At 35.3% G+C, this 24,530-nt stretch overlaps 2 protein-coding genes across 4 annotated transcripts; both read left to right on the top strand.

Annotated features, from left to right (window-relative positions):
- Positions 1–1,190: 1,190 nt before the first annotated feature.
- On the top strand, positions 1,191–3,681 carry LOC110655876 (uncharacterized). 3 transcript variants are annotated; one of them, XR_009141856.1, is made up of 5 exons: positions 1,191–1,507; positions 1,625–1,736; positions 2,317–2,381; positions 2,468–3,174; positions 3,325–3,681. XR_009141856.1 is itself a non-coding variant. In XM_021812355.2 (5 exons), exons 1-5 carry the CDS (start codon positions 1,325–1,327, stop codon positions 3,442–3,444), a joined length of 1,065 nt encoding a protein of 354 aa, XP_021668047.2. In that variant the 5' UTR covers positions 1,206–1,324; the 3' UTR covers positions 3,445–3,681. The 3 variants fall into 3 exon arrangements, 2 of the variants coding, with proteins under 2 accessions (XP_021668047.2, XP_021668048.2); XM_021812355.2 differs by having other exon boundaries at positions 1,206–1,507; positions 2,468–3,052; XM_021812356.2 differs by having other exon boundaries at positions 1,208–1,450; positions 2,468–3,052.
- Positions 3,682–5,442: 1,761 nt separating this feature from the next.
- Positions 5,443–9,203, top strand: LOC110655877 (protein PXR1). The gene is made up of 4 exons (XM_021812357.2): positions 5,443–5,927; positions 6,278–6,409; positions 6,496–6,566; positions 8,706–9,203. The coding sequence occupies exons 1-4, from the start codon at positions 5,598–5,600 to the stop codon at positions 9,013–9,015; spliced, it is 843 nt and encodes a 280-aa protein (XP_021668049.2). The 5' UTR covers positions 5,443–5,597; the 3' UTR covers positions 9,016–9,203.
- Positions 9,204–24,530: the final 15,327 nt, after the last annotated feature.

Raw genomic sequence — 24,530 nt, 5'->3', positions numbered from 1 at the left:
TTATTTTTTATTTTACTTAATTAAGAGAAAACATAATGAAATAAATTTAAAAAAAATTATATAAATAATTATTGTGTTTAATAAATATAAAAATAAAATTAAAAAAATTAATTAATGTTTATTAACTATTTTAATATGATAAATAATTTTAAATAATATAATTTTTAAAAAATTAATAAATAAAAATAAATAGAGTGAGTAATTAATAATAATTACTTTTGTTAATTATTTTATAAAATTTTATTTAATTACTGTTATTAGTATATAAAATAATTAATAAGGATTTCTATAATATAATTTATTTTATTATTAAAATAAATTTATAATTATTAATTTATTATATTATATAATTTATTTTCCTATTTAAATAAATATATATTTATTTATTATATTATATTAAAAAAATTTAAATAATATAAGAAAATATAAATAATGGTGTGCAATATATATATATATATATATATATATATATATATATATATATATATAAAATAAAGTGATTTTCTTATAACAACGATTGATTAAAAATAAGTCTACTTTTAAAATTTTTTAAAATACAGTAATTCAAAAATATATTACAAACAATTATTTAACACTTTTACTAAACAAATTTAAAATAATTGTTGAGCATAAAACTTCTATTACCCACCTCAAAACCTATAATCAAACACCCCCGTAGAGTTCTGTCCTCGCCCACTTCCAATTTTGCAGGATTGCCCATTTTCCACACATCCCAAATTAGCGCCTCACTTATTTTTTTATTCAATGAAAATTTATCTACTTCATACATTTTAAAGATAAAATAAATTTTTTTTTTGAGAATTATAAAATAAAATTAATTAAACTATCCTCTAATTAGCAGTATTTGTTAATAAAGTAGTCAAATTAACTATAAAAATTTGTTAGTTTTTTAAAATTTTTAGGACGAATAAAAACTTAAAATTTAAATTATACTACCAACAACAACCATGAACAAGACTTTAGTTGATTTATTAATGATTTAATATATTAATGATTGAAATTCAAGTTCAACTCTAATTTTATTTTATTAACATTTTCTTAAAAAGAAAAAGAATAAATAATTTGATTTCATAAAATATATGGAGGTTTTAATTAAGTTTAAAATGACAAGGATTAAATAATTAATTTAGTCAAACTAAAGATTTACTCACTTTATTTCAAATCCGCGCAAAATCGACCGTTTGAAACCCTCTACCAGTCACAACTTGCAGCGGTCTAATCTCGCTCTGCACGCTGAAAGCCCTAGTCTTCGATCTCCTTCTTCTTCTTCTTCTTCTTGGTTCTTGTTGTAATGAAGTTCTAAATGGGTACTACAAAACGCTCTCATGTCGATAACTTATTTGACAGCCTGGTAAAATTGCTCATGGACCAGCAAGAACAGCTTAAAACTCTCGTTCAAGAGAGAAAATTCCTTGAAGATCGCATCAAGGTACAACATGAGCGATGTCTCTCCGAAATTCGTCTCTTCGAAGATCATATCACTCAGGTCAGCCCAAATTTTTCATGGAAAATTTTCTTGCTTCAAAATTAGGGTTTTGAGTGTTTGTATTTGGGGTTTTTTTGAGGGATATGTGATTTTATGTTTTTTTTCCTTTTTTTTTAGATGAAGGAGGCTTTGGCAGAGAAAGACATGACTTGCATGCTTAAGACCGTCAAATCAGATTTGATGATTGGATTCAAGCACAGAGAGGCTTCTCTTTACAAATTGAAATTAGGTCAGTGTTTTTTCCCCAAATAAATACCTAACAATCAGGTGTTTCCTCAATCTTATTATTCATGCTCAAAGAGACAGAGAAAGAGAGAGTCTTCCCTTTGCAAGATTTGGGAGTTTTGAGTTTCGTTTTTAATGATTTATCAGAAACTAAACGCAATGCACTCTTTACGTTGAGTAGAAAAGATTTATTTTTTATGTTCAATAAGCATAACGTCACTCAATGAATGCTGAGAAGCATCACAGAAAAAAAATACAAGTAAACACACTCTACAGCTTCTTTTGCATCATCTTCACTTCTTCATTCTCTTAGATTGGGTATCAATATCTATTCAATGCAATACTTTCATAAAGTTTATATCGCTAATATCACCTGGAAGTCATTTTGGATTAGCAGTTTTCATCATCACCCATTAGCATTGATAGGCGATGCAATTTCATAAAGGTAGAACTCATCATTACCCAGTAGGATTCATAGGTGATGCACTTTCATAAAGGTACAATTGGGATGGGAGCATACTTGTGCATGTGTTATTGAAATAGTTGTTTACATGCTTCATTGCTTCACTTTTCCAAAATTGCAGAGCAAACAGAAGATGAATTGGCTGATTTCAAAGCATGTTTTGACTACCTCTCTCACATCCTTGAAGTATGTTTCATCACATTTTCTGGAGTTATTTAAGGAATTTTCTTTTTGAAAGCAGTTATGAGACTTTCACTTTTCATACTTATCAGAAAAATTCCAAGGAAACTGACAATGGAAAGGAAGGAGGTCGCCATGGCGATTTAAACTCTGCTGGTTCTAAAAGGTTGCATGATGAAGTAAGAAGGTTAAAGTTTGAATATGAGAAGCTTGCTTCTGAAAAGCATTCTGAGATATCTGCATTTTTGAAGGAGAAAAGTTTTGTATGGCATCAGTATAATGTTTTAGAGAGCAATCTAGGCAATAAATTGAAGGGTAAGCAAGCTGAGATTGACCAGGCAAATGAGAAGATTACAAAACTTCTTGCGAGTGTGGAGCTGCTTCAGTCTTCTAACATTGAGAAGGATGAAATAATTAGAGAACTGAAAGTTAGATTGGCTGACGTGGAGGATGAGAGAAATAAATTGAAGGAGGAAATTCCCCGACTTTCCCAAGAGTTGGAATCATTGAGAAAGTCCAGAAGTGCTCAAGTTACATCTGCACCAAAACATGGCAGCACAGGAGCTAAAGCTTCCAGTCAGGGAGTCAAAAGCTGTGGCAGGAAAAGAAGTAACATTGTTGTGATGAAAGAATTGTCTCCTGGAAAAGCTGTTCATTCGTTGAAGGATGCTGTGAAGGTACTTGATAATTAAATATTATGCAGGGCTAAGTTTTATTACATTTGCATGACTGAAACTGTGAGGATTAATGGGGAAAGATCCTTGTATTGTTGTCTAGACCATCTAAGCGTAAAAAAGAGGTAAAATTGCTAACTTTGAAACATCTAAGAGTTTGATATGTGTATCATCACTGTGATTTGTCCATAGCATATACGCATGAATTTCAAGAACAGTAATATCATCCCTTGATCTGTATGCTTATGGTAGTTTGCCTCTTTCTCGATGACCAGGGTAGCAGAAGTTTGAAGAGAAAGGGGGATGAAATTGTTACTATTCTAGAGACTCCAAAATTGTTCTCCTCTGCCTTCAAAATTCCTAAATTGAAGACCTTATCTACTCCTGTCTCATGACCCTACCGTACCCTTTTTTAACCACAATTAAAACAGAGGGGGTAGCTTCTTCTAAGTGTAATTGTTTATTAAGCTTCTCTTGTAGCTCTGTATTTTGCACTCTCCTGCATTTGTTGTAAAGGATGTAATTGCCTTACCTCGTAGCCATTATTCTTTCATCTAATCTTATTGTGCAAAAGTTATCTGTGGCTTTTGTGGATTGTGGTTCTCAATGCGAAGAATCTTTTGCAAAGATTATATGTTTGTGTATTAATTATTGCTATTGCTACTTTTGTAACTTTTGAAGTGTTTTCAAATTTTTAGACAGTTTCAGATTGCTAAAGACCACTGACTACAGAAATTAACTCGATCACCAGGCATGAACAAGACTTAAAAAGTATCGTAATCCATCAACCGACACTGTTTTCTGTACATGATAGTATGAAGAACTGATCATTAATTAGATCTCCATATGATGGGAGACCACACCGACTGAAAAGATGATTGGTAAGGGACCAAAACTTATTCTGCATCAGGTCCTTGAAGTTAAAATAGGATGAAAGGAAAAGCAGAATGAAAATTATCAAGAAAACGGCGAGTAAAGGAAAAAGAGGTGGTGAAACAGGTGCTAGAGTCTGCTCTGTCCCACCGTTGCGTGTACCCTGGAGACCGCTCTGGCTAAAACCAACCCATATCTCTCTTAATTTCTCTCGACAACTTTTCTTGCTTGATATTCTCTAGGCCTTTATCCTTTAAGAAATAGGTTTAAAAGGGAGAATTGAGTTGATTATATCCCAACCATCCATCTTTTGGATATATGCCTTCTGAACTGAATTGAAAACAATAATTTTTTTCAGTAAAATTGATTTTAATTGAGACTTAAACTTATTAGTAGATAGATAAAGGAAGGAATATATTCCAGCTCTTGCATGCAGTGCAGATGGAAAAGGCTCTGGTCCTTTTGGACTTTGGAGTGGCAATCTAGTAAAAAACAATGTTGCAACAATTTGATGCAGTGATTAAAAATAGGATAGTGATTGTTTTTTGTCATTTGTAATGCCAAGGAAAAACTTAGTGATTATTTTATTTTATTTTAATTGAAACTTAAATTTGGAATCTTATAATTTAATTAATAATTTTAGCATTATAAAATTAAAGTTAATTGGTAAAAAGTAAAAACTGTAATGATTTAAAAAATATAAAAATATTTTTCTTAATAATTAATTTTTTGAACCGAAACTAGATATAGTTAGATAAGGTTGCCTGTTTAGTATTTGATTTTAGAAGTCTAAAACTGCTTTCTAACATAATTCTAGTTGAAGAAAATAATTAAAAAAAATATTTTTTCATTTTAATATTTTTATAACTAAAATTTATAATTTTAATTGTAAATTATTTTTTAACATTAATATACAACTCAACTAAACCTTTATTTCAAAAATTTGAAATTGATTATATTTTAAAAAAAATATTTTTCCAACAAAAATGCCAAACATACCTTCGTGTGTTTTGAAATAAAAAAATGATAATAATATTTTACTGATTTATCTCTATTATAATTTCATGCATAAAAAAAATACATAATAAATTTTTTCCCCAAACATAGTGTAAAAAAAAAATGAAAAGGCAAGGTTTGATTAATGATGAAACTCAAGCAAACTTATTGGAAAAAAAAAAAAAAAAAACTCAAGCAAACTTAAAATTATTTGAACTCATTACTAAATACTGTCTGTTGCTGAATCAATTTGGGGAAGTTGTTATTCATTGTTATATAGAGGCTAATCTTACTTCACTTGTTCATAATATGCAGTCCCTCAAATCTCATTCCTCCTTGTGATATTTTTTGAGCTCTTGTGGATGGATTGTCATGAGATTTCCTGGCTAGAATAGTTCTAGCCAGAGCTGTTGATTGAATATTAAAAAAGAAAAGAAAAGAAAAGAAAACTCTGAGAAAACGTTGTCGTTTCTGAGGGAATGCAGCGTTTTGGAAATATAAGTAACAGATTACAGCGAAACGTTCCAATTCCGAAACCCCAAAAATACCTTTTGAAGTGAAGAAACAGTCCAGGAGCAAGGGTTTCACAACCTCCAATTGCTCTCTAATCTCCATCTTTCTCAAACAAAATTCAAACTCTCTCGTAGATTTTTTTTCTCTTCCTGATTCCTAAAAGAAAATGCCGTCTGAGAACTCAAAGGCCGTGAAGGTGAAAGATGAAGAGAAAGCTGAAGCAGAAGCAGATGAGAAGAGTTTGAGTTCCATTCTCCAAGCCCGCAAGAAGAATCCTACTAATGCTGGTACTTTAACCACCAAATCTCGTCCCAAAGATTCCAAGGTCAAGAAGGAGGAGCCCCAAATTGATGACGACGACGACGATTTTGTAAAACCCAAAGTGTTGAAGAGCTCCTCAGGGTCCCGCCCCAACGCATCTAAAGTCAAGAAGGAAGAAGATAAGGATGATGATGATGATCACAAACCCATATCCAAGAAGAACTCTGTGGCCAAGGTCTTATATTTTTCCTCTCACTCTTAGTAAATCTGTTTTTTATTATTCTGGGTCTGGTTTTGTTTCTTTGGAGGAGGTGAATGAGAAAGTTGAAATTTTAAGTCCCGTGGAATCTGTGACTCCTCAGATAGAGAAATTTAGCTCAGTATGCCAAATAATTATATTGAACTTTGTTTAGTTGAAGGTCTATTTTTTTCATCTGTAGTTGAATAATGAATAACATAGGTTTACTTCAAATTGTTGAGATTATTTTTCTTTCCTGCATTTCAGTTTCAGTCAGCTAAAAGAATTTACCTTTTTCATTGATGGCTGTGGTTTTATTTTGTTTTATGGATTGACTTGAACTGAAGGAATTGAACAATAAGAAGAAGAAAAAGGAGGAAGAGAAGAAGAAGGGATCTGGAGTGACGGAGCAAAATGGCAAAAAGAGGGAGAGGAAGGTTTATGAATTGCCTGGTCAGAAGCGAGACCCTCCTGAGGAGGTAGTATTTGTTGGTTGATATATCTTACCTTGTGTTCCTTCATCTGATATCTTTTACTGAGGATTTGGTGCATTATGTGATTGCAGAGAGATCCACTTAGGATTTTTTATGAATCACTGTATAAGCAGCTTCCTAAAAGTGAAATGGCTCAAATCTGGTGAGACATTTTTGCCGTAGTTATGTTGTTTGTTTAGGCATGTCATACTTTTGCTTCGTGTTTAATTTCTTTGCTTTCCGCTATAACTTTGGTCTCCAGGAATTAAAATAAAAGAATGCTTAAAGGAGGAGATCATTTTAGTGTACCTTTGTTAACCTTTTCATTCTATGTTTACATGAGATTTGGATTTAATTCATGAGTAAGCGGGCAAGGGCTGCTTATTAGGTACTCCAAAATTACTTAAAGGGTGTTTTAAGGCAAATGTTATGTGTCTGCTTACAAAATTGAAACACAATATAATGTGTATGAATGTGCAAGTCTAATTACCAATCACATCACGATGCATTGGGAATACCTCTTAAGATGTGATATGGTAATATGAGTTGCTGTCTTCTTACATGCTTTCCCATTTCTTTTTCTTTCTGTTCTCTTATTGTTTTCACATCCTTGTTTGAGTGCATCTTTAGTTTGGTTATTGATGTGGATTATGATGAGGAATTCCTTTGTGTATGAAACTTGCAAATTTGAGCCAAATGGTATGCCAATAACTGATTAAAATGTTTGCATATTTTGCTTAGTATTGTCCTAGTCTCAATGTTGGTATGTATTCTGGTGTTGTAGATATTATTGCAATATCTTATGGAATTTTCTTTTCTGTTTGAACATTTGAAGCAGTATATTTTGGACACAGTTTATCATTGAACTTCTTTATGTGAGAGAATATGAATTTGTGGCCAATTATATTGTCACCCAGTACTCCCTTCTCAACTCTTGTGATGGGGGGGTAGTGTCTCTGCTGAAAACTAATGTATTTAGTATATATAAGTCACTAGTCAGTCGGGCCTTTTGTAAAATGTTCAGCTGTTGATGTATAGGTGTGATAATCTTAACTCAAACTTCACAACACTGTCATTTGTTTTTGTTTCTTTTCACATCTGTATTTGGAATGTGGACAAAATTTTAATCTTATTGCAAAAGTATTCGTTATATTTAGGATTTACTGGTCTGTTGATCACATGTCTGTCCCATGTTGCTGTCAATAAGGGATCATGTCCACTTTCCTTGAACTACAAAAAAAGGGGCACGTGTAGAGATAATGGGGGAAGGTGGGGAGTGTTGGGGTGGCATGGCATGCTTCTATTAATTTCCAGGGCTTCCCTCTGGTGCTTATCCAATGTAGGCAGTTTAAAACCTGCGCTGCGAACTTGGATTTCAGCAGATGGAATTTTACTTCTGCAAATGTTTATGTGACCATTTATTTGATGCTCATGTTAAAATGGCATTTGTCTGATTTCATCAATGGCTTAAAATTGTTGAAAAGTCTTACTTGTCCTTGGTAGTTTCAACATGCATAAATATGCTGATGTTTCATTACTAAAATTTATTATGTGCGATCTTTCTCGTTTTGCATTGATAGTTGAGTGATGATTCTGCATTCCCTGTTATCTGACAGGAAAAGAAATTACATTTGTCAATTTGGAGTTGCAAATTCTTTTTGATCTCTATAATAATGAATTCAGAAATAGAAATATTACTATTCATCATCTCATGATGTTCCTTTGCAAAATGCACCTATAAAGTTTGCCCATGTTTATTGCACATTTTGTCCAAAGTGCAAACTCATGGTTTGTCATATACAATTACGCATACACATATAGCACACTAAAATTTTCCAATGGCTTAAGTAAAGGAAACAGAGGTGGCGCAAAGATAAACTAGAGTGGTCTCAAATACTGATGTTGATCTTGTGAGAACATTGTGAGCCTAACAGCAACTTACCCTTTCCAGAACCGTTAAACTGAAGTTAAAATTGTGTAATCCAATTCTAGTCCATGACAAAAAAATAAAAATATAGACTAAGACAAAAATCTGTATATTTCTCTTTAAAATGTTGCAAAGAAAAGCAATTGGGATGGCAGCAATTGAGATGGTCTCTTCAAAATGCACATTTCTGAAACTATCATGAGGTGTTCTCTCTGAGGCAAAATAGTTATCTTTACTCTTTCTTAAGTATTTACTGTATGTCTTCATCTTGCTATCTATTGCCTATATAGTGAGGCTACATATTCTCTTATGATCTTTACTGTCTACATATGTTTTGAATCTTTTGATGGAGAAATTCTCTGGATGTAATTTCAGGATGATGGAATCCGGTTTGCTCTCTAAAGAAGAGGCAAAGAAAGTTTATGAGAAGAAACAGAAGAAGAATCAGCAGAAACTGAGTTCCCCAATCAAAGCAGTTGCCTCAACAAAGAAGACTCAATCTGCAACTGTTGTTAAGAAAAAGACACCATCATCCCCAGTATCTTCAATTAAAAAGAAGACAACAGAATCTGAGCTTGACAAAAAGCAGCCAAAAAAGCGCAAGATTGGAGATGGGAGCTCTGAAGAAGATTCTGATGATGATTTCATAGTTAATAGAAGCACAAAGAAACACAGAGCATCTTGAGCAAACAAATGCGGCATCTCTTCTTATTAATTTCTTTCGAGAGTTGTTTACATTATCACTAATTCACTCAATTTCTATCAAATATTGATGTTTACCGATACTGTCACTGATTTACAATACATTAGAATCAAAATCTGTACTTTTAGAAAGCTGTCATTTTTATGTTGATATCCTCAGACTTGATATTCGATAGCTTTGCAGGTATTCTTTCTTTCTTTCTTTCTTTCTTCTCTGTCTTCTTCAAGAATCCTCAGTCTGACAAATTTCACGTTATGGGGTTCTGATGATAACCAATCCCCCTAAATTGTGTCAGGTATGATCAATTTTTTTTTCTTTAATCATCAATTAGGAGACCCATGGGACTGTAGATTACATGACAATAGAAGTAATTCTTTCCTTGGAATTTCCACACGCTTCATTTTAAGGATGTATCCATGAATGCCACGGGCGAGTGATTTGTTCAGAAACCCTGACCTTAAAGCATTTTTTTTAGAATTATAATTTAATTACTAGATATTGTGATTATTTATTAGTAAGTTCTTGTATTTTGAAAATTATATTTTTATATTCTGATATTCCATTCCGTCATCTAAATAGTTTTTCTATCTATTTTTCTCAATATATTTTGTTAGTCAAGTCAGATGAGAGTGAATTTTTTGTTCTTGCAATAGCCTTACCCCTCTCTCTCTCTGAGTTGACTCGGCCTCAGCTTCACTTCACCAACTGAGAACCCACCTAATCCTTACTGAGATTCGCATGTATCTCTGCTTTCAAGTCCCTTCCAGGTTCTGCCCTTTGTATTGCGGGCTCTTTCTCCAAACTAAGGTCCCAATAGTCTCGCTGACCAACTCGAGGACGACTCATGGTCTGGGTCACAGTGGCAGGAAGACCGCAGAACTCGAGGTCTAAAGAAGATCCATAATGTGACCCAAGCCCGAATTCGTTCTGCATGCGCGCATTGACACAACGAGCTCTCTTATCGAGTTGAACGACCCACCAACCGCGTATGTGCTTTTGTGGGAAGGCAATGCAAAGAGGAATTATTCTTGATTATAGTTGGCTGCATATATTTTTTAATCAATAATTAATATTTAAAATTATGATATATTTTATTAAAAAATATATTAATTTTTATTTAAAATTATAATTTATTTAATTTTTTTATAAATTAAATATATAAATAAATTATTTTTGCCAATATTGAAAATAAAATGTTTGGAGGTCCAAATTAGACAAGAAGCCAACATGCCAACAAAAAGGGCACTATTTTGGGAATGGGACGTTTGTTCCCCACTTTCCACTTTGCAGTGAAAGCCAGCCGCCATCTATCACTCAACTCATTGGCCAGTTTCACGAGCTTCATTATTTTTGAAATTAAAATACATATAAATACTTCTTCTCTTCTTTTATTTGGAATGAAAGAAAATTAAAAAAAAAAAATAATAATAAATATAAATTATTATTTATTTTATTTTTAAATTAAAAAAAAGTATATGAAAAATAAATAAAATTATTTTTTAATCATATAATTACTTATACAGTTAAAAGATATATCGCCTTTACACGTGAAATCGTATTGCTAGTATCACACGTATGTAAGCAAATCTATATCGCCTCTATATGAGGGGTAATACGTGTTGCACAAAATATTTGAATGAGGCGTTTTGTTACAATAGAAATAAGCAACTGCTTTGAACTAGTCGCGCAACTCTACTACCGAGAGAGGGAACTATATCCCGCTTGAAGAATCACCAAGTGATGCGAAGACCCCATTTGCAGATATGCCTTCCATCCTCTCATATTCCATAACTCATGCTAATATTCCCAACTATATATGCCCTCAGACAGACAGACACTATTCCATATGTTCCTCATCCATCCGTGGTATCCTAATATCACAAATCATTAATTATTTATTTTAATCTTAAATGAAAAGAATAAAATGTATTTTATTATTTAAAAAGTTATTACCTTTAATTTTCTTCCTAATATTTGAAGAAAAATAAAATAAAATAAATTTTTCATATTTTTATTTTCCTTCTTTATTTTCTCTAAATTTTCTTCCCACAAAGTTTCCAAATATAGGTTTGGTAATGCAAAGCATGAGAATTCTTGTAATGAGCTTTCATGAGTATAATCTGTCCAAAGATTCAGGCAAGGCACATGCTTCTCTACATTAAGAAATAATCTATATCTGTTCACCTTAAATTTTCGTATCTTTTTGTTTATACACTGTATCTAGAGGAAAATGGAAAAATAGTAATAAAAAATAATGATTCAAAATTTTTATATTTCCAATTTAAGATTAACAGTAGATTCCACTATATATGGTTTTATTAGAAATAATTAAAATTGGTTTGATCAAAATTGATTTTAAATTAAATTAAATTGAATTAAAATTAATTGATATAATTTGATTTAAAATTAAATTTAAAAAATAAAATTAAAAAAATTTAATAATTAAGACCTTGTTTGTTTAATGAAAAATATTTTTCACATTTTTTAGTGTTTGGGGTACTTAGAAAAATGGATTTATGAAAAATATTTTTTTTTTATTAAAGGGAAAATTAAGTTATTTTTAAGAAGTTATTTTTCATTTTCTAAATTTTGATAATCTTATTAAATCTAAAAACAATTATACATATATGACATAAATGCATGCCATTACTTAAACATTATAACTAAATAATGGAAAATATTTTCATAAAAAATGTAACACCCCTGATTTTATATATTATTGGGCTTCGTGTAGGTATCCTCAATTCGCGGAAATTCGACAGTTGTCCGGATCTGTGAATTTCCGCCGACATGCATCACTACGGAAAAGTCTCCGAATTGGATCGAGGTTTTGGCTACCCCACCATTGTCGTGCATCCCGAGCGCTCTCGAAGTCGGAATCGCAAAGGTAAACCCAACCTTTCTTTACGTAATTTTCTAGTGCTTAAATAGGATTAAAAATCCATAAAATATTCGTGGTAGCTTAGAAAATTACGATTCTTTTTGCAATAGCTTAGTAATATTGCTAAGGACCATGGGCAAAGTTTTATAACTTTTAGAGCTTGTTTGGGCGATTTTGCAAAAATGATCAATAATAAGGACTAAATTGAAATTTTGCGTATTGTGATGGATGGCTGATTTGATGGGCCCAGGAGGGGCTGTGTGATATGATTGAACTGTTGATATATGGATTGTGAGTATAGAAGTGTGTTTTGAACCCTTTTTCAGGATGGGTAGGTCCTAGGTATAGGGAGACTCACGATTTTCTGCACGACTTAGGACGTAATTGGTCTTTTTCTTTGTTTGTATTGAGTCGATTGTATTAAATAAATGTAATATGATTGTCGTGTGAGCCAGACCTTCTTCCTCCGCCCACCGCCACAAGAATTTGTCGTCAAGTCCGTGAGTAAAATATTAATTTTAATTGTAATTTCGATATTATTATATGTTCAAGATGCCCATGCATCACTTATATGCATATATTTATTTAGTTAAACTCTAGGCACGATTTATGTTGCATTCATAATCATAATATGTCATGGATGTTGTTGTGGTAATTTGGAGCAGCAGCGTGCGTTGGCGTCGCGTGTGATGTGGTGTGGACTATGGATAGGACGGGTAGTCACGGCTTGAGTAATTCGGGACCTGCCTTCGAGGGGTAGTCACGGCTTGAGTAATTCGTTGGGACCCTCGATTTGGTTATTAAGTGGAAGTCCGAGCTTGAGTAATTACCGGCACCAAAGTTGGATTTAAGAGAGTCAGATAGGGATCGGCTCCCATATGTTATGATTGATACTACAGGGTGTGTGAGTGCTCCAAATTACCTTTTTGATGTTATGATGTGAAAATGTTGTTTATGTTGCATTTCACTCTACAGGGTGCATTAGTTCAGATAGTTATAGAGATTATAGTTAAGATTGATATTTTACTCTCTGAGTCGAACGCTCACTCCTGTTCAAAAATTTTACAGCCAGGAGGATATTTATTCAGGTTAACTCGCTTTTATACTTAGCAGTTGTTTATTAATATTTGTGTAATTTTATTTACTCCTAGAATTTCCGCATGTGTTAGCAGTAATTATTTGAATTTGGTCTGTAATATTATATTCATGTTAGACCTGTAAACTTAATATTTTAAGTCTGTTTTGATGGATTGGATGAGGGAGCTGAGCTCCCATTTATTATTATGTTGATGAGTATGTGGAGGGTGAGCTGAGCTCCCCAATGGATGGTTTATTGTGTTTACAGGTCGGGTGAGTCGAAAACTCCCCGTTGGAAAGTCCATTTTATGGCCCTACTCTGTACGTATGTTTTCTTGATATTGTGCCCAAATGGGCATTAGAGATGGGTTAATGAATAGTTAAGGCTTACTACGGGCCTCGGGGGCTTTAGGCTGGCCCAGGTCCTAGTGCCGGTCCGGCCCATAGGTTGGGTCGTGACAAATGTGGTATCAGAGCTTAGGCTCTAGATTCATGGGAAATAAAATACTTAGGAGTGTAAAAGGAGTCTTGTTAGGATGTTACATGCGGAGTATAGGATTCTGTTTTGTCTTTTTCTGTAATTCTTTACTTCTAGATTCTGCGTTATACCTCGGGAAATGTAAAAGTGCCTCAATTAGTGTCTTGATTTTCGTAGAGTACATAGAAATGTGAAATAGAGTTAGTAGACATGTGAGGTCCCTCATGAGGATACGTACTCCAAGAAATGCTATGTTTCTGTCTGTATGGCTTTAAATAGTGTGCCCATTTCGTGCAAGGCACGAGTACATAAAAGTAAGTCCTGAAAGTACAGTTGCCCTAGATAAGGATGAGGATACCACTGCTGGCAATCATCAGTAGATGACCCAAATGTAATAAGTTTTTGATAATAGAAGATTCAAGAGAGATAAGAAATTGGGAGACCTAGTCCGCAGACGTATCGTAGTAACTATACAATGTTCTCGATATCTGCTCAAGTCGCAGACATGCACCGACATGGGATTATTGTGTAGAGCTGCGTACTTCCCTGTAGTGCTTATGATGAGGATGTTGCAGGCAGTCTTTGTTTTGGTACAGTAATACCAGAACAGAGTTCTATATCTGCAGAGGAGTTGGAAACTCTTGATTAGGGGTCTAGAGTTAGAATATTGAAAGGTCACAGTTGGGTGATAACTAGAGTCAGTGACTCAGTTACCCCAGCATGAGCTAGAGTTTCATCAAGAGTTGCCATCGCACTGCAGGTTTCGGACTAGTTGCAAAGTAAAGGTGACACTTATAGAGTGAGAATAGTATACCTTGTGTGTATCAGTATGGAATAAAGTACAACTCTACTACCTAGAGAAGGTCGAAACTATGAATTGATGATTTATAGAGCTATGATATGATAAAAGAGTCATTAACTTGACATGGTTCTGGCAAGGTGGTAGATGTAGTACCTTTGTTGCAGCAAGTTAGGATATAGTCCTATCTTTTCAGAATGGATCGAAGGTTATTACTGATAATGATGACTTATGGAATAGTGTCCCAGATGGGACTGTAGAGTGTGGTAGAGAGTAGTTGGCTCTGTATCCCGGAGAGGATACAAGTTCCATCATAGGAATCATATATAATCAGATCACCATGGATGTAAATCCTTTGAATTGGATGACGGGTTTGGGTGCCCGAAATCTTAAGTTTTGGAATTGAGTAAACATGGAAAATAATAATAATAATAATAATAATAATAATAAAAATAATAATAAATAAAATTACTGCAGAATCAGTTCTCGAGGTAGTAAGGGTATTATGTAAGTTAAAGGATAAGAATAGAGATCATACAATAAAAGTATGACTTTAATTTGCTGAGTTCCTTTCTAATTTCAAATTATTCAAAACAATAGTATAATCTAATTATAATAGTGTTAAGAGTAATAAATTAGCAAAGATAAATTATAGAAGGCCAATGGATAGAAAAAGTACAGAACGAAAGTTTGGACAATTCATTGCAGATGCAATATAATCTAAATGCCAGTGGGAATACCAGCTAGAGTGGTCAAAGGACCAAACTGAGTAGCAGGATATGTGATAATGCGGTAGAGACTCTGAAAGATATAGTCAGCAAGTACAGCTGTCATGTTAGGAAGAAGAATGAAACCAGGGATAGAATAGTCAAGTTCTATTTTGGGTAAGACAAAGGAAATGAATGAAAGGACAATCTGAAGGGCGCGTAATAAACGGAATAAAGTTAAGATATAGAGTAGACTAAGTGTTATTCTTGGCAAGGAGAATGACAAGGATGGAAAACCCAAAATGGGACCACATTAGTGAGAATAGTGATGGAGGTATGGAATAACATAATAATGAGTAAATGCTAGAAGGTGTGCGATGGTATTGCGGACTACCTAATTAGGTAGAGAAAAAGAAGTTAGTAAATAGTAAGTTGAATAGAAGTCAGTCTACGGGATCAAATAGGTATGATGAGTGGAAAAAATTATAGATAATGACACATAAATTTTAGGTTAGACTTTTGAGATAGTGAGAAGGTAGTTAGAGGTTCGTTATGAATGTCAGGCAAACATTTTTAGTGTGATCAACAGAATCACTTTGCAGTGAAGTAATAACGACAGAACAACAGTAGGGGTAGAATGAAAAGTGACAAGTATGGATGGTAATAAATTACTAGAAAGTTCAAGGATCAAATTAATGACCATAGATAAGGGTGGAATTAGTGTTGGAAGAATTTATTAGTGAGAGAAATCTTTCAGGAATCAACAAAAGTTAAGGGCACAATATAAACGATGATAGATATGAATCATTGGTCGAGTATAAGTAAAGTTAATAAATTATAAAATATTATGTCAGGAAGGACAATGGTACGGTAAAGTGTTCATGCAGATGATATCTTATAGGTAGAGCACAATTGTGCTAAGAGATGATGAAATTTGAAGAGAAAGACCAAGAAACATAGATTAAACGTTATTATATGGACAATCGGGCGTAGTTGAATATAAGAGGATATTTTTCTTTCTTTTCAAGTTTAGTTTGTGCTTTTGATTCTAAAAGGTTATATAAGGAACAGAGACTGAGTCAAGGAGACCTAGTTATTTGAGAGTTTAGTAGGCATCAATTCATATACAATTTCCTAATATGAGAATGACAGTAAGTGCATACCTAGTGTTAAGTATGAAAGGACGATCAGAGTAATGACAGGAGTTAAATTGAGTTAGCTACTAAGGCTTGCGACTGTTTTAAACCATGAGCTAGATAAAGTACTATTTATGGATGAGTTTCAATAGATGAAATTGTTGCTGATGGGTAATTTGAGGTTGAAGTTTAGAAAGCTATAGGCAGTATATGTGATTATATTAAGGAGAATGAACACATGAAGTATTTTGTTTAGAATTAAGGCATGGCACACATTTCCCATAGCCGTGTTAGTTTAGATGGAACTTATAGTTCTGGGGCTCATATCCATCCAGGATAAGTAATTTCCTACTAAGGCTGGTAGGGAATAATAATGTTCTGATAGTTAAGTTGGAAAAAGGGAATACAAAAAAAATTTTCTATGGGTAATTATAAGTGTTACATAAGGTGAAGAATGTGCTGGTAGGAGTAAATCATAGGGTTAGAATTCTTGAAGTAATGAAACTAGTATTCAAGATAAGACTAAGAAATAAAAAGAAAGTTAAAGTTGATGATGGGATAGACATCTTTGAAGGAAAAAGGTGTAAGGATGAGATAGGACTAAAATTAAGGAATAAGTACAGCAGGTTGAAATGATACCAACAATACCAAAAATAGGAAAAGGGAAGTGGATAAGATGCAAAGGACAGGAAGAGAGCTCGATAGAGTCAGTTATAATGATGAGGATAAGGAGTGTCTAACCATTGCCCCTGTGTTAACACTACCTATGAGCGGTGAAGGATACACCGTGTACTGTGATGCCTCTAGAGTTGGCCTAGGGTGTGTTTTGATGCGGAATGGAAAAGTAGTGGCTTATGCTTCAAGGCAGCTGAAGAGGCATGAGCAGAACTACCCCACCCATGATTTGGAAATGGCGGCTGTAGTCTTTGCACTTAAAATCTGGAGACACTACCTGTACGGTGAAGTGTGCGAGATATACACCGACCACAAGAGTTTAAAGTACATCTTCCAACAGAGGGATTTAAACTTGAGACAGAGGAGATGGATGGAGCTTCTGGAAAACTATGATTGCACCATCCAGTACCACCCTGGGAAGGCCAATGTAGTAGCGGATGCTTTAAGCAGAAAATCTTCTGGCAGTTTGGCGCACATTTCAGCAGAGAAGAGACCGTTGATTCAGGAAGTACATGAGTTGATGGATCAAGGTTTAATCCTAGATCTTTTAGATGAGGGGGTTTTGTTGGCTCATTTTTCAGTGAGGCCAGACTTGTGAGATAGAGTTAGAGTTTCCCAACGCAGAGACCAATAATTAATGAAGATCATAGAAAGAGTATAGCAAGGTGAAGGTGGTGAGTTTGGATTTGCCAATGATGGCGCCCTAGTGCAAGGTTCTAGGATATGTGTGCCCGATGTGGACAACCTCAGGAATGAAATCATGCAAGAGGCACACTATACATCAGACAAGATATCCACCTGTGTTCCACTAAGATGTACCATGATGTGAAAGATAGCTATTGGTGGAATGGCATGAAGAGAGACATAGCAGACTTTGTGTCCAAGTGCTTGACTTGTCAGAAGGTGAAGTTTGAACACCAGAGACCATCAAGGAAGCTGCAAGAGCTCCCTATCCCAGAATGGAAGTGGGAAATGATTACTATGGATTTTGTGACTGGGTTGCCTCGTACCACGCGAGGATATGACTCGATATGGGTAATTATAGACCGCCTAACCAAATCAGCTCACTTCTTGCCTGTGAAGACTACATATTCTGTGGCACAGTACGCCCGGCTCTACATTTGAGAAATAGTCAGATTGCATGGAGTTCCGCCCATAATATCCAGAGGGCCCCAGCTCACTTCTCGGTTTTGGAGAAAGTTGCAGGAGGCACTTGGCACAGCTGAACTTCAAGACGGCTTTCCACCCTCGCATGCACGGACTGTCTGAAGGACGATCCAAACATCGGAAGACATGCTTCGCATGAGTGTCTTGGATTTTGGAGGTCGATGGGATGAGCCTAGCTCGTGGAGTTTGCCTACAACAAGCTTATCACTCCAAAGATAGGATGCCACCCTATGAGGCACTATATGGAAGAAAGTGTAGGTCTCTCCGTGTTGGATGAAAATGGGGAAGAGAAGGTGCATGATGTAGACCTAGTGCAAGACACTTGAGAGATAGTTCTTTTAATCAGGAACGATCAAAACTTTTCAAGAGGCGTAAGAGTTATGCACCCAGACGGAGGGATGTGGAGTTTGCGGGGCGACTATGTATTCTGAAGGTTTCTCCAATGAAGGGAGTCATGAGATTTGGAAAGAAGGGCAAGTTGGCACTTCGGTATATTGGACCTTTGAGGTTACCGATAGAGTTGGAGCAGCTTGCCTCACGCTGGAGCTACCACCCAACCTTTCTCATGTTCATCCCAGATTTCACATCTCCATGCTCAGGAAATACATTCCCGATCCTTCTTATGTACTGCAGCCGGATGTGATAGAGCTAAAAGAGAATTTGACATTTGAGGAGCAGCCTGTAGCCATAGTGGACTACCAAGTGAGACAGCTGAGATCAAAACAGATCCCTATGGTTAAGGTTTTGTGGAGGAGTCAGTCAGTGAAAGAGTGCACCTGGGAGTCAGAACGGGACATGCGTAGCAAGTACCCCTATCTGTTCAATGTATAATCATGTGCTTTATTCTGCCTTGTGTAAAAATTCGAGGACGAATTTTCTGTAAGGGGGGAAGAATGTAACACCCCTGATTTTATATATTATTATTGGGCTTCGTGTAGGTATCCTCAATTCGCGGAAATTCGACAGTTGACCGGATGTGAATTTCCGCCGCATGCACTACCACCGGAAAAGTCTCCGAATTGGATCGAGGTTTTGGCTACCCCACCATTGTCAGGCATCCCGAGCGCGTTCCCGAAGTCGGAATCGGCAAAGGTAAACCCGAACCTTTCTTTTTACGTAATTTTCTAGTGCTTAAATAGGATTAAAAATCCATAAAATATTCGTGGTAGCTTAGAAAATTACGATTCTTTTTGCAATAGCTTAGTAATATTGCTAAGGACCGCGGGGCAAAGTTTTATAATTTTTAGAGCTTGTTTGGGCAGTTTTTGCAAAAATGATCAATAATAAGGACTAAATTGAAATTTTGCGTATTGTGATGGATGATTGATTTGATGGGCCCAGGAGGGGCTGTGTGATATGATTGAACTGTTGATATATGGATTGTGAGTATAGAAGTGTGTTTTGAACCCTTTTGCAGGATGGGTAGGTCCTAGGTATAGGGGAGACTCTGCCGGATTTTCGGCACGACTTAGGACGTAATTGGTCTTTTTCTTTGTTTGTATTGAGTCAGATTGTATTAAATAAATGTAATATGATTGTCAGGTGAGCCGGGACAGCCTTCTTCCTCCGCCCAGCCGCCACAGTAATTTGTCGTCAAGTCTGTGAGTAAAATATTAATTTTAATTGTAATTTCGATATTATTATATGTTCAGCATGCCCATGCATCACTTATATGCATATATTTATTTAGTTAAACTCTAGGCACGATTTATGTTGCATTCATAATCAATATGCCATGGATGTTTTTGTGGTAATTTGGAGCAAAGCAGCGTTGGCGTGCGTGTGATGTGGTGTGGACTATGGATAGGACGGGGTAGTCACGGCTTGAGTAATTCGCTGGGACCCGTTCCTTCGAGGGGTAGTCACGGCTTGAGTAATTCGCTGGGACCCTCGATTTGGTTATTAAGTGGAAGTCCGAGCTTGAGTAATTACCGCACCAAAGTTGGATTTAAGAGAGTCAGATAGGATCACCCCATATGTTATGATTGATACTACAGGTGTGTGAGTGCTCCAAATTACCTTTTGATGTTATGATGTGAAAATGTTATTTATGTTGCATTTCACTCTACAGGTGCATTAGTTCGATAGTTATAGAGATTATAGTTAAGATTGATATTTTACTCTCTGAGTCAAACGCTCACTCCTGTTCAAAAATTTTTACAGGCCACAGGAGGATATTTATTCTGGGTTAACCTGCTTTTATACTTCGCAGGTTGTTTATCGATATTTGTGTAATTTTATTTACTCCTAGAATTTCCGCATGTGTTAGCAGTAATTATTTGAATTTGGTCTGTAATATTATATTCATGTTGGACCTGTAAACTTAATATTTTAAGTCTGTTTTGATGGATTGGATGAGGAAGCTGAGCTCCCATTTATTATTATGTTGATGAGTATGTGGAGGGTGAGCTGAGCTCCCCAATGGATGGTTTATTGTGTTTACAGGTCGGGTGAGTCGAAAACTCCCCGTTGGAAAGTCCATTTTATGGCCGGACTCTGTCCATTTATTTTCTTGATATTGGGCCCAAATGGGCCTTAGAGTTGGGTTAATGAATAGTTAAGGCTTACTACGGGCCTCGGGGGCTTTAGGCTGGCCCAGGTCCTAGTGCCGGTCCGGCCCATAGGTTGGGTCGTGACAAAAAATATTTTTTTAGAATATATTGTAACGATCGGGCTCCAACCACTAGAGAAATTGTCCGCTTTGGCCATAAGCCTCAGGGTTTTGTCCCATAGGTGGAATGGAGAACTTCCCAGGAGGTCACCCATCCTAGGATTTCTCTCAAGCTAGCACGCTTAACCCTAGAGTTCTTCCAACTCTCCAGGCCATTCCACTAAAAGGCGCCTCTGCATTTTTCATTTTATTATGCACCACTGAGTATTTTTATACTCAGCGATAGCTTTCTTTGTTATCACAGAGAGAGACAAGGAAAAAGTAGTAGAGTGAGCAACTGATTATTGGAACTACACAGAGGCTTTTGTATGAGTATTTAGTTATACCCTTATAGTTTATTTTGATGTAAATAGTTTAGTATCATATAAAGGTCCCTTAGGCAAATCCCACATCGGTGAAGCACGGAGTTGGTCTTGAGTTCAAAAAGTAATGATAAATAAAATGGAGGAAATAATCACTAGATGTGCCTTTTGGTGGAATGGCCTGGAGAGTTGGAAGGGTTAAGCTGTAACACCCCTGATTTTTTATATATTATTATTAGGCTTCGTGTAGGTATCCTCAATTCGCGGAAATTCGACAGTTGTCCGGATCTGTGAATTTCCGGCTAGACAGACCAGCTACCGGAAAAGTCTCCGAATTGGATTGAGATTTTGGCTATTCCACCATTGTTAGGCATCCTGAGCGCGTTCCCGAAGTCGGAATCGGCAAAGGTAAACCCGAACCTTACTTTTTCGTAATTTTCTAGTGCTTAAATAGGATTAAAAATCCATAAAATATTTGTGGTAGCTTAGAAAATTACGATTCTTTTTGCAATAGCTTAGTAATGTTGCTAAGGACCGCGGGGCAAAGTTTTAGAATTTTTAGAACTTATTTGGGCAATTTTTGCAAAAATGGTCAATTATAAGGACTAAATTGAAATTTTACATATTGTGATGGATGATTGATTTGATGGGCCCAGGAGGGGCTGTGTGATGTGATTGAGTTGTGGATATATGGATTGTGAGTATAGAAGTGTGTTTTGAGCCCTTTTGCAGGTTGGGTAGGTCCTAGGTATAGGGGAGACTCTGCTGGATTTTCGGCACGACTTAGGACGTATTGGTCTTTTTCTTGATTTGTATTGAGTCATTTGTATTAAATAATTGTAATATAATTGTCAGGTGAGCCGGGACAACCTTCTTCTTCCGCCCAGCCGCCACAGTGATTGCCGTCAAGTCTGTGAGTAAAATATTAATTTTAATTGTAATTTCAATATTATTATATGTTCAAGCATGCCCATGCATCACTTATATGCAAATATTTATGTAGTTAAACTCTAGGCACGATTTATGTTGCATTCATAACTGTTAGCGTGCCATGGATGTTGTTGTGGTAATTTGGAGCAGTGTGCGTGCGTTGGCGTGCATGTGATGTGGTGTGGACTATGGATAGGACGGGTAGACATGGCTTGAAATCTTCGCTGGGACCCGGTCCTTCGGGGTAGACACGGCTTGAGTTCTTCACTGGGACCCCGATTTGGTTATTAAGTGGAAGTCCAAGCTGAGTTCTTCGCTGGCACGGGTTGGATTTAAGAGAGCTGTATAGGGGATCAGCTCCCATATATTATGATTGATGTTACAGGGTGCGTGAGTGCTTCAAATTACATTTTTGTTGTTATGATGTGAAAATATGGTTGCTGTTGCATTTCACTCCACAGGTTGCATTAGTTCTAGATAGTTATAAAGATTATGGTTAAAATTGATATTTTATTCTCTGAGTCGAGCGCTCACTCCTATTCAATATTTTTTCTCAGGCTACAGGAGGATTTTATTGTGGTTAACCTGCTTTTCTCCTTCGCAGGTTGTTTATCAATAGTTTTGTAATTTTATTTAATCCTAGAATTTCCGCATGTGTTAGAAATATTTAAATGATTCGGGTCTGTAATATAAATTGTCATGTGGACCTGTAAAATTATATGCATGTTTGATGGATTGGATGAGGGAGCTGAGCTCCCATTTATTTTTATGCCGATATGAGTATGTGGAGGGTGAGCTGAGCTCCCCAATTGATGATATATTTTGTTTACAGTTCGGGTGAGTCAAAACTCCCGCTGAAAGGTCCACTTTATGGCCGGACTCTGTCCGGTTGGTTTCTTGAAATTGGGCCCAAATGGGCCTTAGAGTTGGGTTAATGAACAGTTAGGCTTACTACGGGCCTCGGGGGCTTTAGGCTGGCCCAAGTCCTAGTGCCGGTCCGGCCCATAGGTTGGGTCGTGACATAAGCATGCTCGCTTGAGAGAAATCCTAGGATGGGTGACCTCCTGGGAAGTTCTCCATTCCACCTATGGGACAAAACCTTGAGACTTATGGCCAAAGCGGACAATTCCTCTAGTAGTTGGAGCCTGATCATTACAAATGATATCAGAGCCGCTCGCATGTCCTCTGGGGCGATGGTAGGGCAAACTTCAGCCCGAAAGGGAAGGAGAAAAGTCCCTTAGGCAAATCCTACATCAGCAAAGTACAAAGTTGGTCTTACGTTCAAAAAGTAATGATATATAAAATGGAGGAACTAATCACTAGATGCGCCTTTTGGTGGAATGGAGAACTTCCATAAGATATAGTGAAGTTTGATATATTGAGAAATGAAATGAATTATTTGGAAGTATTTTTCACAGGTGTTTGAAGAACTATTTTTCCCAAATATAAACGGCACTTTGCCAAAAATTTTCTAAAATTTGTGTAAAAATAAAAATGTACAAAAATTTTAACTAGTCTTTAAACTTCAAGTAAAAGTTTTTAATTCCTACCAAAAGTGCTCGCTACCATCGAAAAGTAAGAAAATTATTTTAAAATCCCTTGTAGTATATTTAATGGGTTATCAGTAGGTGAAGTACGGCAATTCATTAGATGTACTACGGGATCATGTTATATCTTACTGAGGGGTAAGGTGTAACATATATTTTACATAGAAAATATTTTTCATATATAAATTATTTTTTGCAAAATAAACAGAACCTAAATTTGATCAAATTAAAACCGAAATTGAAGGAGACAATGCAATATTAATTTTACCCTTTAAACTTCAATTTTAATTGTTGATTTCGACCCAAAATCGATTATAGATACTGGTGGCAACCCTAATTAATTACTGAAGAGAGTGAAATTTACTCAGAAATAGAGTCTTGTGGGAAATATTAAAGATAACTTAGTGACGTAATCTCATTAAATTTATTCTTAACTATGTTTTATTTAATGCATTCGATACATATTTACTTTCATTAACAATTATATGAGATCAATTTTTATATTTCCGTAAATGAAGAAGCAACATTTCAACTTTGCCCTTAACTAGTAACCCTTTTAAAGTTACACTGTTTAGTCAACTCAACTGTCTTATTCATTTTTTTCTCATTATTTTTGTATCTATAATAATATAAAAAAAGGCCCGACTTCAAGTTGTTAAAGAATAATGGCGTTGAATTTCTCGATCTTTTATTTTAAAATTAGTCGGTTCTCTTTCTAAATGAAGTAAAAGGAGAGATATAATTCAGTGATAGAGTATCAACTTAATGTGATGGATAAGTGAATAAAAAAACTTTAAGTTCTCAAAATTAATTTATTTAGCTAAAAATAAGTCTCTATTTTATGGGGAGTGAAATGTCTTTTTATTTTTTTTTAATTTTCCACAGAGCAAATTATTTACTCTAAATAAAATATCTTACCTTTCAAAAAAAAAAAAATTCTCAAGTAGTGACTCATTTGAGCCAAACAAGACCTAGCTGTGCGACTATCTCTCCCTCACTCGCTGTACTGTTTACTTCTCTTTCTCAATTTCTAATATGTGAAAAAAAAAAAAAAAGAAGTCCATAAAGTATAAACCCTAAGACAAACCTCAATCCCCGTCGACGACACGTGTCAGAAGACGACCTTT

Source organism: Hevea brasiliensis, chromosome 12, assembly GCF_030052815.1.
Source record: "Hevea brasiliensis isolate MT/VB/25A 57/8 chromosome 12, ASM3005281v1, whole genome shotgun sequence".
In the NCBI taxonomy this organism is placed as follows: domain Eukaryota; kingdom Viridiplantae; phylum Streptophyta; class Magnoliopsida; order Malpighiales; family Euphorbiaceae; genus Hevea; species Hevea brasiliensis.
The sequence above is the reverse complement of the archived record's forward strand: the minus strand, read 5'-3'. Positions and strand labels throughout refer to the sequence as shown.